The sequence below is a fragment of the Carex rostrata genome, chromosome 22, assembly GCF_964058835.1.
Source record: "Carex rostrata chromosome 22, lpCarRost1.2, whole genome shotgun sequence".
Lineage (NCBI taxonomy): Eukaryota > Viridiplantae > Streptophyta > Magnoliopsida > Poales > Cyperaceae > Carex > Carex rostrata.
Window position 1 is genome coordinate 5,747,961 of NC_135939.1, and position 18,680 is coordinate 5,766,640.

At 35.0% G+C, this 18,680-nt stretch overlaps 1 protein-coding gene and 1 long non-coding RNA gene across 3 annotated transcripts; one reads left to right on the forward strand and one right to left on the reverse strand.

The window, feature by feature from the left end:
- Window positions 1–406: 406 nt before the first annotated feature.
- LOC144574311 (uncharacterized) lies at window positions 407–1,932 on the forward strand. Of its 2 annotated transcripts, none has more exons than XR_013518181.1 (3): window positions 407–536; window positions 650–694; window positions 1,695–1,932. It is a non-coding gene; the product is annotated as an uncharacterized LOC144574311 (long non-coding RNA). The 2 variants fall into 2 exon arrangements; XR_013518182.1 differs by having other exon boundaries at window positions 1,760–1,932.
- Window positions 1,933–5,421: 3,489 nt separating this feature from the next.
- LOC144574028 (S-locus lectin protein kinase family protein) lies at window positions 5,422–8,474 on the reverse strand. Its single transcript, XM_078323848.1, has one exon. It carries the CDS (start codon window positions 8,363–8,365, stop codon window positions 5,726–5,728), a length of 2,640 nt encoding a protein of 879 aa, XP_078179974.1. The 5' UTR covers window positions 8,366–8,474; the 3' UTR covers window positions 5,422–5,725.
- Window positions 8,475–18,680: the final 10,206 nt, after the last annotated feature.

Consider the following 18,680-nt stretch of genomic DNA (forward strand, 5'->3'; position numbering starts at 1 on the left):
GAGATTAGCTTACTGTTGCATAAGAGAGTGAGAGAACTCTATATAAATGACACTGTACATGTACATGTACAAGATTGCAATTATTCCTCTTTCTCTGCCCTTTTAATATTTCTTAAAATCTAACAATTAATTGGTGTTTATTTCAATGACTATAGCATGCTTACCTTATCTTTTTTCATGTAATGTTTTGTATTGTTGTATGAAATCCAAGTATATTATGTAAAATAGACAAATGCATGCCACCGGAGCTGTCAGTCAAGACTGCAAGATGTTTGTTTCGCAATTTTCACCTTGTATCATAGACATATTGATAATAGAGGTTTGCACATTTCTTATCTACGGTTAAATTAATCAAGCTTGAAAAAGATTCTTTATATTGTTGCTACATGTAGTTTTTTACAATACTAATCTTTTGTCTTAAATATGCTATACAGTGCCCTCAACAGCCGAAGGGTGATGTTAAGAGATGTGGATTCTATGTCATGAGGTTAATGCTCAAGCCAATGACTACTTATTTCACTACTTTTCCCATTAAGGTATGATAATACATTGATTCATAACCATGATCTATTTTTATCTCACTAACCACGATTAACTAAGAAATTATACAAGATACCTACATTAACTATTTTATTATGTTTTCATGCAGTGTTCTAGACCTTCTGGGCTGCATTCAGATGAAAGCCTTCATGATGTAAGTCAATTGTGGTCTCAAGTTTTTCATGAGAGAATGTCAACCAATTTGTACCAGTATATGATTGCATACGATGTTCCATTCATTTATTGTAGTTTTTTTTTCTCTGGACTTTGTTTTCGGTTTCCCGTTTGGGAGTTAGAGGTTTGGGCCCTTGGCTGATCTCTGGTTAGTTTAATTTGCTGGTGTCTTATAGTAAATTAACACTTGGGTTCTACATTGTTATTCTGAAGACTTGGGTTCTCTTTTGGTCAAATTATAGATGCTTATAAGCAAGCTGATGGGAGGAAGATTGATAGCCGGAGGGTGCTGGTGGATGTTGATAGTAGCAGAACCGTCCCTAACTCGCGTCCAAGAAGATTAGGCGGGGGGCTTGGATCAAGTAGAATGGCTGGTAAAGAAGCTCCCAAGTACTTACTATATCCTCTTATTTTCCTATATGTATTTCTAATTTTCTATAGTAAAATTGGTACATGGAGAAGGTGAACCAAGTCTTTGTAGGTTATTTTTTATTAGTGATCAGGGATAGAGCAAAAAATGTTATTGCATTTTTGAGTCCCCTGCATGGCCAAGTTAGAGTTGTTCCTTAATTCTTATTTCCCAAATTAGGATCTGATTTGGTGACATTAGATCAGAAAACAGTTAGAAATTATAAATTTGAATAGGGTAGATTGATTGTTCAAGTGATATATTTGGGAGCTGACTTTTTTACTTGGAACTTTGTTATGTGGCCATAAAACTAATAAAGATAATTGTATTCTGCCAGGGAGCCGCAAGTGGCAGCAACAACGTGCACTCGATCGAAGGAGCCTAGGGCCAGAGATGACAAAGACCGGTAATGCTCGTCATATACTGTAAAAATATACTCCTTGTTTCTAATTTTAGTATAAGATTTCGACACAAGCGACTCTTCACATACTTGTATAGTTGGATGGTTAATTTATGAATTTGCATAATACTTTGGTTATACTTTAGAAATTTCCAGGAAGTTTTGATATAGTGAATTGAAGCAAGGCATCTTTGTTGGAAATCTAACAATTTCTCTCCAAACAAATGCATGCACAGGATTTGAAAGAAAAGATGATGTTGCTTTTATTACATGCTACTACCCACACTCCCATGCACTAAATGGAGTTTTTGACAAAATAAGCAGCAGGAAGCAAGTACTACTACTGGTACTTACAAAGAGATGAATTAGGGTGTATTTTTAGTATATATAGAAGTTTCTTTTAGTACTTTTGTTGTAATATTTTTTTGATATTTTGATACAATGTATGATGATTATACTATGTAGATTAATGCTTATTATATGTTTTATCTTTATATTTCAATGTGTTTATATAAATTCAGTTCAATGGGAAATGAGGAATATAAAATTTATCAGGTTAGTACCAAAATGGTACAGGAAGGGAGGATTGTAGAATTAGGGAATATGTTGATATGTTGCAATAATTATGGTTATTATTTGTGTTTTGGTATATAAATGCAAATATTAAGAATTGCAAGCATGCAAAAAGTATCATTGCTGGCCTTGCTAATAGTCAGGTGGGACCCACGTCCACTAGTCTTGCTAATAGTCAGGTGGGACCCACTTGTGTTAGCCTTGCATATAGTCAAGTGGGACCCACATTTTCCAACCTTGCAAATAGTCAGGTGAGACCCACCTTCGCTTCCCTGGCAAATACTCCAAACTGGGCCAACTCTGAAAGTATTTTCATACGTAGTTGTTGCAAGGCAAATCTCTTGCAAAAGGTCAGAACAGCGTATTTCCAAGGGAGGCCTTGCAAATACTGAGTATTTGTGATGAATGCAGTTCCAAGGGTACATTTGCAAGCGTATCTCCTTGAAAATAGCATTTTTGGACTTGTTGCAAGCGTATCTCCTTGCAAAAGGTCATTTTCCTTGTCATGTAAAAAAATCAGATTCTAGTAGTGAATATTGAATATATTTAAGTTTTGAGAGCCTTCATAAATGAGTCAATCTGCAGGCCTCCATAAATGAGTTGTAGATTTGATGTGTAGCCCGAGTAAACGTGAACCTCCATTTTGACGGTGTTTTTTTGTTTTTATGCTATTAATAAAAATTTCGGGTCCTCATATATAACTTGAACATCTGCCTTCCCACCTGAACATCTCCATCATCCAGAGCTGACCAATTTGCTTAGCCATAAATTTGATAATAACAAAAGCAAATCTTAAGGCTTTAGCGTTGGAAACCTTTCCAAATATCAGCTGTCGTGATACGACCCATGATATTGGATAGCAGTGCAAGTCGGACTAGTTGAGAAATCGGCAAAATTGTTTGAATTCAACTTCACTTGTTTCCTCAATATCCGTACATTAATTTAGTATTTTTCACAGTGGAGGGTCAATTTTTGACCCGGTGTAACTGGGACATTTGTTCCCACCTTTGTAAATGTGATTTTTTAAATAGTATTTATTGCGTCGTCATAGTAAAACGGTTGAAAAAACGATGCTATTGTCATATTACACCGCTATAGCATATTATAGTGCTAATAGCGCTATAGCTTTTATAGTCCGAAAATACTATAGTGCTGCTATAGCGCACTATTTAGAACACGGGATTTCACTGACAATTTTGATTAATTACTTTACAAGCAAAATATTGATGTTTTCAATGATTAGATTTTATTTCTTAAAAAGATGCTGAAACTTTTCAAAAATCACCACAACCGAAAAAAAATATATAAGATTAATCATAAGAACTTCAATGATTTTTTTTTTTTTTTTTTTTTGACGAAGACAAAGTTCAATAAACTTATATATGTTGATACTAGCTTTATTTATGTGCTAATTAATATAAAAATTAGAATTGCTTAACTGAAAGTTAACCTCTTGAAATTTTCAAATTCTTAATTAATATATACCTACGCATTGTGTCAAAGAAAATTTCTCCAACTTTGTTTTTTCTTTCTTTTAAGCGAATTTTTTTTATTTTGAAAGATAAGTGAACCTGTCAATATCTATGATTGTAAACCGAGGCTTAACAAATTATATGCATATTTCTTTGCTCGCAACGAATGTAGAGCAACAGGAAAAATAGATAAATGATCTATTATCATAACCTTTTATTGATGAAATTCTCGGTATATCTAAGCATGGTATGCTATGTGAAAATAATTGATGTGCAGAGACAAGAAGTTGTTGAGTTTGAGATGTTTATCAGTAGACATTTTAAACTTGTATTAAATAAAATGGGTTGGTGTTTGTACCGTGTACGCTATGTCAATGTAGGCCAAGAAGAAAAAAGAGGTCCAGTGAGATAAGAAGGATAACATAGTTTCAATTAATTAATTATGTAGATTGGAAGAAATTAAATATTTTGGACGGTAATTTGACTGAGACTGATGACAAAAACTGAGAGCAATAGATTTAGTTTCTAATTGAAGCTGTTACCTAACTATTATAATGTTCAACAAATACAGCACATATATAAAAGTTATGTTGCATGCATATTGTAAACATTTTGCCTGTTATATAAAATTTGATGCGTACTAACTATCAATGTAAATTTATGAGCCATCTAAACTTGATATCTAAATTGTACATACATAAACTTCAGCGTGGCTGTAGCACAAATGCATTTTTATATTTGGCAAATAGCCATTGTAGCCTAAATAAAGTCAATTTGCTATGGAAAAATTAAATGTATATATACCCGTCAAAGTTTTTTATTCCTTCTATTTATATACGGTGGAGCCACCAATTGTCCAATTCCCACATCAGTTCAAAAGTGCTCAAAATACCAGTACAATATTGTGCAAGCTGTACCAGTACCGAGCCCTATGTCTAAAGTACTGGTACGATATTACTCAATTTCACATATCATTTTATCAGCATAATCAAATTTCATTTTATTTGAAGATACTAAACAATGCTATCCAAACGAAAGATAATTATTCGAAAATCCAATAAAAGATCTCTTATGAATATTTAAAGTTGACTGAATTGACTCTTATCTTTATCTTAAAAAAATATGATTAACCCTGATAAAGCTGGACATTCATTCATATTTCTATCTTTTGTTAAGAACCATAATGAGAGAAGATTTAAAGTCACATCATAGGATCTGATAATTTTGTAGAATGCTTACTGATACAATAGGTGATTAGGACCGTAAACACAAAATAGATTACAACTTTTTCTATTTTCAGTAATGAGAATCTTTTTTTCGACCTGACTTAGCACAGTTATATTACCAGTTGATGTAATCATGTCAGTAAAGTCACCTCCACTACTGATAATATAGTTAAGGTAAAAAGCAACCGAGCAATAGTAGATTGGCAATGTACTGATATAACCCTGAGGCTATGTAGTTGGTAAAAACCTCAACAATTAAACAAAATCATGTTTGCAACTTGTTCATAGTTCGACTAGTGAGGAATCCTTTTGCTTTCTGTACTGTTGTTTCTTTTCCCTTTTGTATTCCTTTTAGTTTTCATATATATTGGCATTCTTTTCCTGAACTAAGTTTTTGTTATTCTTGAGGTTGGTATATATATATTTGCAAGTAAAGAAAAAGACTCCTTAGTCCTTACCCTGGATGCAATATGCACATTAAGGCATGAGTGTAATCAGAAAAACAGAATCAACAGCTGGAGATTCCAGCATCACCTTCTAATCATTTACACTTCATAAATATTTTAATTGATGGACTACAGGATAATATATTCCTACAAAAGACAGACTAGACTAGAACCCAACTTCAAAAAATACAAAACTTCTAATGTAAAAACATATTACTATCTAAGTACTTTATACTTGATACATGACCTCATTTATTCTCCTATTCTATCTCCAAAAGAAATTCAACCACCACTAAATAGCTACCGACTGCACAGCAATACAAAATCAAAGAAGAAAAGAAAACTAACAAATAAAAGTTTTCCTTACTATACATCATCATTGACCAGTCATACCCATTCCAAGCAACCACAGCTGCAGTTCGCCTGTGGCGCAAACTATGTAACAACTCATAACTGGTATTGCACTTAGCTTCACAAATGTTGAGCTATCTAGGACCAGAAAGTTGTTGTGCTGACATATGTGAAGGTGACAAGCTAATGGCTGTCATCGATGAACTCATACCAGTTCCTGAACCACCATTGAAATTATGTGACGACCCAAGTCCACTCTCGAGCTCGGAAAATCCCATTCCATACATCCTTAAAAAGTTGAGTGATTTGACCCGTGGCTCCCATGCTTCTAATGTGCCTTCCATCATTCTGACAATTGTTGCCATGTTTGGCCGCAATGCCGGTTCTTCGTGCAAACAACTCAGTGCTATCCGTACCATCGTGCCAACCTCCTCTTCAGTAACCCTACCTTCCAATCTAGGATCTGCTAAGTCATTGTATCTCCTTTGTTCGTGCTTCTCAAGAGCCAATAAGGGGAAGTATTCAATCCGTCCCTGGCTTGAATCCTCTGATAAATCCGAATGGGTGGCCCTGTTATCACCACTCCTCTCACTTCGGTTCTTCCTACCCCTGACAAGCTCAAGCAGCACCATCCCGAAGCTGTAAACATCAGCACGATCAGAGATGGCAGCGTTTGTGAGCCACTCTGGAGCCAGGTACCCTCGGGTCCCACGCATGGTGGTGAACATTGCTGATTGTTCAGGAGCCATTAGTTTTGCGAGCCCAAAATCAGATATCTTTACCTGACCACCATCAGCCAGTAATATATTCTCAGGTTTTATATCACAGTGCACAATTTTGTGTTCGCAACCTGTATGAAGGTAGGCCAACCCGCGGGCCGCGCCAAGTGCAATCTCGACGCGCTCACCCCACTCCAAAACAGGCCCCACGTGGCTGAACAATGGTCGATCCAACGACCCCTGGTTCATGTATTCATATACAAGCAACCTTTTGGAGCCCTGTGCACAAAACCCACGTAGACGTACAAGATTGATGTGGCGTATGTTACCGATAACTGCTATTTCTGTACAGAACTCTTTCCTCCCATGTACACCAACACCTTCTATCTTTTTAACAGCAACAAGTGAATTATCAGGTAATTCACCTTTGTACACTGTACCAAACCCACCCGCACCTATTTTGTTTTGGAAATTGTCTGTTATTCCCTCAAGCTCCTCGTAAGTGAACCGGGTTGGTAGACCCGGAATAAATACATCATCTTCATTATCAGTATCAGTATACCTACTGAAACTAGAAGGCGACTTGTGATGACCTAAATGAGTGTTCTTTATGCCGGCTTTGGATTTTCCAATTGCTTTCTTCTCCTTCTTTTGCCACCGCCAAAAGAGTATATACAATATCACCGCAAGTAAAAGAGCAGTGGCTATTGATGGTAGAATAATCGCCACAGTGTGCTTAGATGATGAAGATGATTTAGGGGGACTTGGAGGGACTGATCCAGCAAATGTCTTGACATAGCCAATTGCATTCTCAGTGCTGGCTGAACTACTTGAAAACAGTGTACCAAGCGGGTTGTCCTTTAACAAGTAGCAAGACAAGGAAGAGTTGTCGTAAAAATAGCCTGTGCATGTGCAGTTGTTGGAACAGAGACTGCGGCAATTGGAGATTCCTTCACCTGATGTTGTCGCTGACCTGAACTTTATCGAAAAGTACCCGATTTGATTTGTCAGACTCAAATAAGAAACCGACATGGCTGGATACGAGTTGCTACAAGACAAAGTAGAAGCCAAGGTAGACCCATCACCTGGCACACAAGAGCCATTTGCAGCCTTGGTGAACTGAGATGGGCAGGTACAACTCGAACTGTTGCCGGAGGGGTTACATAAACCGAGGGAAAGACAAATATATGGTAAACCACAATCATCAGTCGGTGCAGTAAAATCTCCCGAGAGAGGAGAGCTTGAGTTAACAGAACTGTAACTCCTGATTGTTAACCGTCCCTGACTACTCAGTTTCACCACACGAAATGGGGACTGAGTTAGTGAAACTGCAACCACAATTGTTTTGTCAGAGGCCAGAAGGTATAACCCTGTAGTGTTCACAACCATGGCCGAGACCGGTTGGTTGCTGTCCTGGAATAATCTTGCATCATTAGATGACCTCCAATAATCCTCCCCAAGCCACGTCAACCTGATGTCGGATGTGGTGACCAAAAGGCGATAATCTCCTTCAGCAAGGTTGGTGTCATTAACAGAGGAGGAGAGATAGGATCCAGCAGGGAGTAATTGGGAAGAAACGATCGTGTCCGTCGGGTGATCGAAGGATTGCCACAGAGAAGAATTGGACTTGTCTAGTAATAGCAAGTTGCCTGTGTCAAGTAATTGAGCTGCGGTTACTGGGGCCGATAACTGAGGCGTCGACCAGAGCACGGTGCCATTCGAGTCCGAGACAGTTAACCCAGCAGCGGTTAGTGTGACTAAGCCAGAACTGGATATGGGTTTGGCGCGGTTAGCGGACCAGATAAGAGTGGCAGTAGAGCTGTGAAGAACAGAGAGGTAATAAGAAGATTGTTGGTACATGGGATTGTAAATGGAGGCTTGGAAGTAACCATTGGGGGAGGTGAGAAAGACACCGCTGGTGTCAACGTAGAGGAGTTCGGAGGCAGTGAAGTTGGGATAGATGAATTCCGTATAGATTGGGCCAGCCATGGATACATGGTGTAGGAGGAGGAGGAAGGAAGAGAGGAGAGAAACGAGAAGAGGGAAAGGAGACATTGAGGAATGAGAGTGAGAGGCGAGGTGAGCCCATTGGGAAGGGAAGGAAGGGAAGGACTCGAGGGGTGTGAACTGGAACAGGGAAGGTGGGAGTTGGATGGGACGGGTAGTTGGTAGGCGGGATGGTTGATTGGTGTTTTTGCGTTGACTATGAGCTTGTAGCCGCCTATTGGCTAAGGGAGATGTTATGTTGGTCAAATGGCCGGCCGGCTATGGAAAATGTTGCTGTTTTAGGAAATTATTTAATATCAAATTTACAAATCCATCCTCAAAAATGTTGTAATCTCTTTTATGGATACTTCCTTTTGGTGCAATTTCTCTTAATATTGTCCAAAGTTTTTTTAGTTAACAACTCAATTAATCAAAATTAAACAAATACCACTCATTCCTCCGATTTCAATTTTTATCACCCACAGTTCCTCAAGACGCGCACCAAATTTTTAGGTACGCGTTCTGAGAAATTGCACCAAATTGATTTTTTTTTATTATTATTTTTTATTATTTTTTTATTTTTTGGTGCGCACTCTCAGGAAGTGCATCAATTTTTTTATTTATTTTTGTTTTGAATTGTTTGAAATATTTGAACTAATTTTTTTCTGTTCTATTTTATTTTATTATGTGGTATTTGCATTTTGTGATAAGAAATTGATATGATCACTTTGATAGCCGTGTTTACACATTGATAATGAGCATGTTAGAAGTTAACATAAGATATTTAGAGTATTTGTTAGCCCCAAAGAATTGTATATCTTTTGTATTTAGTTGCAATCCTACAAAGACAATGGCCAATGTTTAGTTAATACCTTGCCAGCTTGGCATATAATTATTGGTATCTGTTTGGTTGGCTGAAATAGAAATAGTATCCTTTTATCAAAATCAGACTTGATGCCCTTATTGTTAAAAGACTCTTTCCATTTGATTTTTTAATCTCGTAATGTTTTCCTAAAAAGTTCAATTTCTTCTACATTTTCTTTGTGTAAATATTTTTCTTAAGCTGTAGTACCCCTCCTCAAAAAAATTCTAACTTAAATTCATAACTAGTTAAGCCATCAATTTCAACCAAACAAAAAATATTTAAGGCACGACTTAACTTTAGATATCAATCAAATATAAATAATTTTAGTCATCATAACTTGGAATAACCAACTTAAATCTTCTAAACTTTATGCCTCAACCAAACACCACCTATAAAAAAGACCCTAACTTATAACGGAACTCTCCTCCTTGAAGAGAACTAAATTTTCAAGTTGGTGTTTTAAGCACCTAATACTTTTATTAAAATGTAAGGCAATTTTAAGGCGCCATATCATGCTTGCCTAATGTACATAAAATACTAAACAAGTGTGTGATACAATGATAATCAGAGGCAGATGCAGTGTCTTATAGGGTAGAGCAGTTGCCTTATCCTGAAAATTCATATTTAATTTACACGAGCTAAATTTTACTACTTTACTCTACTCTGGAAAAGAGAATTGTCCTACACTGGTCTTGATGTGAGTTCAATAGTGGAGATGTGAACTGGGTTTTAGCTTGTGATATCAACTGAGTTTTGAATCTCCAAATCCAATTTGCTGCTTTAGAAACAAAAAAAATATATAAGATGTGTTACTCTAATTAGAATGCTATAGCTCTCTCTCGCTAATTGGAAAGCTGCACTAGTGCGCTGAATCATAAAGGCAAACAACAGAGAGCTCTGACTCAAACAGAGAAGAATGAACAGAAAAACGAAAATGAAAAGAATTGCTCCTCTCCGTTGATTCGAAAAGAAAAATGAAAATCCTACTTCTGCCTTCTTGCGACCTTGCTTCTTTCTATGTGGTAATTTAGACTTCTTATTTTTTTTATATTTTTTAGTTTTATGAAATTGTAATCTAGGGTTTGAAATTTTATATTGAATTTAGTTCTTTGAATTCTAATGGATTGGTAGATTCAATTTTTAGATCCTAGAGTTGGAATCATATTTAATTGGTAGATTGAATTTGTGATTGGTAAATGGATCATAGAACTCTAATATTCGATTATCTAATGAGTTTGAATCCGATTACTAATGGATTTGAATCCGATTCGATAATTTCTTGTTCTACCCTGATAAAAATCATGCATCTACCCTGATTATAATACGAATGTCATACAAAACAACATGATAGTGGTATTTTACTAATGTATTATTCAACTTTAGTTATGAATGACAAAAGTTTTCTCAATTTTAAAGGTTTTTCCAAGTTTCTAGCCGTTCCAAATTAAGCCCTCATGCTAATCTAATTAGTAGCTCCATATACCTTGGAAATAGGAAACAAGTTCTTGCTTGATCTGTTTAATTAGGGGTGTCAATGAATGCGGTACAGATCAGGCAGTTTCCATTTTTTTACCCGTATATAATTAGTTTTATCCATACTCTACATTTATCCGTTAAGATTGTGAATAACGAAACAAATATGGATAATTATTATCAAATAAATTAATAACTTATATAATTTAGTCTAAAAATATAACATCATATCATCAAATTAGAAAAAAAATTATCTCATTAGTTTAAAATTTTAAAATTATCAACTAAATATAACGATATAAAATATTGCATCATTCAATTTTGTCATAAATTACTAATTAAAAAATAAAATGTTGGATAAATTATTTTTATTGTAATTAATAAAAAAATGTAAATTTTTTATCAATTAAATGTAATAATAAGAACAAAAAATTATATACTTATACATAAAACTAAAATAAAATATCATATATAATTTAATATTTATTAATAACTAACGGGTAGAAAATAGTTCTCCCCCACACTCTTACCCAATAAACCAACAAACAAAATTTTGTCTTATTCATACCCATACTTTTCAAATTAACCAAAAAAAAGCATATTATCTATAACCATCTTATCAAATGCAGAGGAAGCAAACAGTTGAAAAGATTTCATTAACCCTAACCCCCCCCCCCCCCCCCCCCCCCCCCCCCCCTATGTTTAATTAGGATGTGGGCCATGTGGGCACGCATATGTAACAAAATATGTTCTTTTGAAGTACTACCTAAGGAAGGGTCTCCGTCTGATTGTCAAACTTACGAGGATACCTGATGTAAAAATATAACAATAAGATTACCAGTAGATAAATGGCCAGAGGTAGTGGGTTGGTCCAATGTGTATGAGTATGACTAACAAGCTTTAGTACCAACTACCAAGTAACCAAAAACAGGTTGCGTGAGTTGACTGTTTAAGAGAAAGTGACTTTGTATTTGTAACGGTTAAAAGGTGAACTCCGTCGTTAATGCATGGTCAGGATTATGCGTAAATAGTAAATATGGACAAATCACGGATGTGGACGTGTGGTTTAAGTTTAACAAGAGGACAAAAAAAACCCAGAAGCGCATATCTGGTGTCTCATCTCAAGCCACTCGTGAACAAATAAAATATATACGATCAGAATATGACCCGCCATTTTTTTTTAATAGCCATCATTAAATAAAAATTAATATAGATATCTAAAATTTTGCACAAATTATACAAATACCCAGATTGCCGAGTTTCTCGTTGGTCCAGAGTTTTTGTTTTCCTTTGAAATAGGATAAGCCTTGCTTCTCTCTCCTTCCACTCACAACTCACTCAAACCCAATATAATAGAAAAAGAGGAAGAAAAGAGGCAATTTCAGAGGAAATTTCAGACAAAAAAAGATGAATAGTAAGGACCGAGATAAATTGTCTAGTCGTGGCATAGCGAGAGAAGGGTCAATAAGTAGTCGAGATAGAAATGAGGGAAAAAAAAAATGTCAAGTCTGCTTTATATATGGAGATATTTTTTAGGTTGCCAATTCGGTACAAAATTTCAAACAATGATTTTGTGGAACATCCTTATGACTATGGTTTGGAAAAAAAAATGTTGATCTAGAGCCGCTAACATCGGACAATGACTTTGTTCCTGGTATTTATACTAGAAAAGCTATCACTTCATCTATTGTCAGTGATCTAGAGCTGCCTAATAAGAACTAAGATTATTGGTGCTTAAATTATGATTTTAGAGTTTTAAGTTAGATGAATTAGGGTTTTTCTATTTTGTACTAGAGTTTTATTTTCATCAATTTAGTGTTTGTGTTTAGGTTGGATGTAACTTTGTAATTAAATTTTACTGTATTTTTGAAGTTCATTTTTTCAGAATGGCAAATTATCTCTTTTGAACAAACTTTTGACCCAGTTAAAAAAATAAATCAATCAATAAAATTGGCATGCATTTAGACTTGATTTTCATTAAAAAAAAAACATTTTTTTATTTATTAAAAATCTCAAAATTAATTTTTGAATATGGTAAAAAAAAAAAAAAGTTATAAAAACTGGCTTTCAACTTACTCATAACTTAGTCTAAATCAAGTAGTTCAAACCATACAAATAAAGTTCACACAAATGACAAATAAAATAATTTACAAAGCTGCATTTAAATAAATAAATTCACAACATACATATAACTCAACTACGTCTGAAATAAATTATGAGGAACGTACCGATCCAGTTACAGAAAATGACCTACCAGATGCCACCTTACGTTTAATTAGGATGTGGGCCATGTGGGCACGCATATGTAACAAATTAATATATGTTATTTTTAAGTGCTATCTAAGGAAGGGTCTCCGTCTGATTGTCAAACTTACGATAATACCTGATGTAGAAATATAACAATAAGCTGACCAGAAGATAATAAATGGCCAGAGGTTATGACTAACAAGCTTTAGTACCAAGTAACCGAAAACAGGTTGCGTGAGTTGACTGTTTAAGAGAAAGTGACTTTGTGACGGCTAACCGCTGAACTCCGTCGTTAATGCTCAGGATTATGTGTAAATACGGACAAACCACGTCCGCGAGTGTGGTTTAACAAGAATACAAAGCAACCAGATCCTGATCCACATATCTGGGGTGTCCGTGTCCGATACCTCTAGTGAATAAATAAACAACGTGCGATCTGAATATTACCCGACATACATCATACGATGCAGTACAATACTCGGCCCTGTTCGGCTGTCAAAATTTTATTGGAAATTTGATGGGTTTTGACTTTTCATCAAATAGGGTTGTATTCCCTTGGGTTTTGACTTTTGATCAACTAGGATTGTATTTCCTTTCAAGCGTTTGGCAGCCCAAATCTCCTGTAGCTGTGATGTGTCATGTGTTCCTGTTTCAGACTTTCAGTACAATTTTTTAGGGAATCTCACCTCATATTTCTTTTCCCATTCTCTCTCATTTTTGTCCTCTCTTACTTTTTTGTTTGAAGACGCGGCAGAGTTGTCTTTTTTTTATTCATCTCCACTGTACACTCTCTCCAACAACCGCTTAGTTTACAATGGGTTATATATACAGTGATATATCTTTATTCATTTTAAAGTGTGGGACTAAGAAAACCAACGTTCCGGACTGAGTTCTTTTTTTTTTCAATATTAAAAGTGATTCAAGTGAATAAAAAAGGTGACATGTTGAAAAATTGTAATATGGATGGAGTTGCTGTGTTCCATTTTGGTTTCTCAAGTTGCTTGCTATGTTCAATTACAAATTACTACTAAGCTTAAATTAATTTAATTCAAATTATCGGGACGTGAAATTTAGATTAACTTAATAACTCCGGAAACGATGACAAAAACAATAATAATAGTCTAATAGAAGATCAAATAAGAATGATATTCTAGCACTAGCGAGGGGAATAATTTTATTCCATCTATTGCAATTAATTGAAGTAAAATTGATATTTAAATCACTTACTCCATCATAATTTACTTTACGTTAGTTTGAAAGATTCAAAGTAAAAAAATACTCCAACTTTATTCCACTTACCATAAACAGCATAAACAGAAGAAGGTAGCAGGTGCTAATAAACAGCTTAAATAACGAAGTATTAGGTTTTATACACAAATTATTCTGAAAATTCAATTTACATACATGAATTGTTTCTTTATAAATGTTTATTAATGTTTATTTTTTGGTAAATGTTTTTAATTATTGTTTATTTATTTTTTATTTATAAATCTTTTCTTATTTTATTTTTGCCCATTTTAGTAGTAATTATTATTAGAAATGTTTCATTTATTTAATATTATTATTTAATTGCATTATTATTATTTAATTGCATTATTATTATTTTATTATTAAAAATAACTATATAATTAAAAAAATGAAAATCTTGTATTAATCACCACAATAATTATTATTTTATTGATATCAAGTATTTTAGAAAGAAAATTGAATTTCCCACAACTATTTTCATACATAGTACAATCAAACACTCATTCAGGCCCTGTTCGGCGGTAAGAGAGGAAAGGGAAAGGGTATGGGTAACTTTTGAACTAAATTCTACTGTTCATGTGGGAAAAAAAAAATTCAGTCTGAGTGAATTTTTTTTTTCCCACGTGAACAGTAACTTTGCTGCAGCAGCTGAACAGGGCCTCAATATATTCCCATAATCATTCTCGTGCATATTTACGAGTATGGGTTTCCATAAATAAAAAAGTGGATTTTCAAACCCGTCAAATCCCATACCACCCCACAAATTCTGTGACAAACGAATAGACCCTACGAGAATTTTATACGGGTTATGTTTTGCTGTGTCGAAGTTTGTGTGTGGTGTTCGGAGGTGAAGATATTCATGGCACATCATATGCAGGACACGGATACGGACACGTGCTGCGTTTTGGGATGAGAGTTTTTGACAAGGAAAATATAAGAATAAACCTAACAGCGAAACTATGGGAAATAAATATAATTTTATTAAAATTAACAAACCGATTTATTTGGGCCGAGGGCCTGTAGCACAGATTTAAAGAGTAATGCTCCTGGGCCAAACTCAAAAGGAGCCTAACATCCTCCACTATAATCCATTTTAGCTTCTACGGGCTTGTAAGCCCGCAAATTAAAGCCCGAAAGACAAGGTGCTTGGATTCATTCGTCTGGCCCGAAAGAAAAAAATTGCTTGTCTTCATTCTTTGTTCCATTATTCTTTGCAAGATAATGCTAAACAAAATCCCAACAATATCATAAGACTGTAGACACACTACCCTACTATGATAAATATTTATGAATCTTAATCATTGCCACTACTAAGAACTATATTGGAACAGTAACACCCAAAATATATATTGTCGTATTAGATCCATGTCAACTATATATATATATGTACTTCATATTACACCGAAAGATCTACAAATTAGATAGCTAGGTCCATGTATGGCATCTGTAACCCGAAGTTTCACCATGTATATCCATTTTTATGTACATCATGCTCTCAATTCGGCCTTTTATGTCAGAGCAGCCTAATCTGTAAATTCAATTGTAAGAGGTCCCCCTTCTTCCTCCTGTGCCTTTTTGTACCTCATATGCATGTTTTCCGCTCTTAGTTCTCTTGCGTTGTAGGCGGACCTTTTAGCAGTTTAGCCTACTGAAATTTCAGGGACCTTGGTGTGGTCCTTATAACAATTGGGTTAAATTTTGGAAGCCGAGGCCTGTCGCGGTGGCCTCTTATGAGTTTTATCTACTACATCTTCGTTTACTAAATATGTCAATTTGGATGTCCTGTCCTTTCTGCTATGCATAGAATTATGGTTTGGCGGGTATATGCTAGGGGTGTCAATGGGTATAAATATAATACGGGTAGAATGGAAATATTTTCATACCCATACCCACTAAGAATGACCTCACTCATATCTTACCTTTACCCATTAAGATTTGATCTTATCCTACCCTATGTCCCTATCCTTATCCGTTAAAATTATCGGGTAACAAACGGTAGTCAGGTAGTGGGTGATCAATAACGAATAATACTACTATAATAATTAATTTTATTATATTTTACAAAATGAACATTCAAACTCATGTATTTCAACTAAATTATATTTTCTATAAAACAAGAGAATTCAAAAACAAAAATATATCTTCCGAAAATTTTAATTATTTAATTAAAGAATAAGACATACAAATAAATCACATGCGAGTCAAAGATGGAGCCAGGAACTACGAGCTTTTTTGCCACCCCTAACCTACTACTACTTGTAGATGAAAAGTTAGGAAAAAGTTTCTTGCTTGGGGGCCTTTTGTTAAATTGTCACGCTGATAAAACTTGCGATATATAAATATCTAGGCAATTGAGCATCGAGAGCTAACAAGATCAATGGTTCAATTTTTCACAATTTAACCCTCTCTCTTGTTGGATATGGAAGTGAGGTTAAAAGTGCTATATATTTTGTTATAAGCATGTTGATGAGATAATGTAATTATTCCACCATAACAAAATTGAATGAACCGATCGGAATGACCTCTTAATGTCGTTCAGGAGGTTCTTTAATACAAATATGATCCATTCATTTTGAATGGAACGGTTCAATTTAAAATAATAATCCTTTTTAAAGGTTGAAAGCATAAGCTAATTCTATGTGGCAACGAGCTGGCTCGTCACGAGTTGGGTTCAGTTTGAACTTGTTATCAGCTGGCTCGTTTGAGTCACGAGCGAGTAAATTTTAGGGGTTTTAGTTGAAATCTCAATTTGAAATCATCACGAGCTGATGAACTGGTTCATTGGGTCTAATTGAATCCTATTTTAAGAATAAAATAAATTTTACGAACTTTTGGATCGAGCTGGATAGTATAAAATGTACACAAATTCATATAAAGTCACAAATTGATGCCTAGCCGAGTTAGCTCATAAGCTGACGAGCAAGCTATAAGCCCCAACTTGAACTCGTTAATTCTGAACTGAGCTAGTGGCGAACTGGTTCGTTAACAGCTCAGTCCAATAACAAGCAAACTGTTAGCGAGCCAATCACATGCGAGTCAAGATCGAACCACGAACTACAAGCTTTTTTGCCACCCCTAATCCTACTGCTACTTGTAGATGAAAAGTTAGGAAAAAGTTTCTTGCTTGGGGGCCTTTTGTTAAATTGTCACGCTGATAAAACTTGCAATATATAAATATCTAGGCTGTGGATAGGCCTTGCTTTTAACAAGATAAAAAAGGCTCGATAAGGCTACTGGGTCTTTCTGGGCTTTTCAGGTTAGTAGTTACCTCGCGGGCTTTGCTTTATAAAGATCAAGAATATTATCATATAAAAGCCTATTAAGAAGCGGTTTACATTTTATAGCAAATGTCAATTACTAGATTAGTGAATCTGATGGATTATAAATTCCAATGAATGATTCAAGATAGTGTCAAACAGTCAAACACATCAAATTTGGATCTCCGATTTATTTGGAATTAAATTAGTATATAAACAATCGGACCTTTAATTTCTAGTCATACATAGTCATAAGATTTACGAATTATTCGCAAATATTTCTTTTTTGTTTACGATGTTGAACCAAACGCCGAATTATTCGGTTGACCGAACTTGAACTTAATTGATCCGAATAATTTGCGAATTTTATGAATTTTCCTAATTATTTGCGAATTTTTTCTGATTTTTCCCCTTAATTTTTGTGTTTTTTTTTTCAGATAATTTCAAATTATTCTTGAATTGTACCCGAATTATTCTCCAATCGTGAATTTTTTATCTTGCCAAACCGAATCCAAATAATTCATTTGTCACTGTGGTCACAAGTACTTCCAAACTATCTTTTGTCTATCAAGTTTCAATTATTATGTTTCAATTATTATGATGAAACATATTCCAAATTTCTACTGCAACATCTTGTTGATAATTAAGTCCATCATGCGAACCCAAATATAAGAGCCCATAAAATCATTCAGATTATCATTCGAAATATATACAACATACCAAATAGGAAAAAGCAAAAGTTTGACAGCAGTGGAAAGGAAAAGCTGCAATGAATCCAAACTTGCGATCCGTTGTCCCATCCCATTCCTCCAGTAAAAAAAAAAAGTTGGCACCATTCGGGGTTTATCATCCTTTGCCTCTTGCTGTTGGTGTCTGATCAGAAAATTGGCGCTACTTTTTAGCCACAATAATTCCCACCACATGCAGCGTCATCAGGTGGTGGAGCCGAGAAACAGGGGAGGAGATCATGGGCGACATATTGTGTGTGTATAGTATTTAGCTTTTTTTTATAATTTCTGATCAGATGGAAGGAGAGTTGGAATTCAGATGCCCAAAAGGTGGAATAAATTAACTGATAAAAGCGGGTTTACTAAAGAAGTGGGGAAATTGGGGTGATGGAATCCGAACAGCTTTAGGCTTGTCACGGAGTCCGAGGTTTCAGGATTTTACACTTCATGGAAAGGTCAGATCTTTTGAGCTCACTGTATGTGTATATGCTGTTTGGTAATTGATTAATTGGTATTTAGGTTAAAGAGTAATGTAATTTAAGAAACTTTTTTTTTTAGTAGAAATT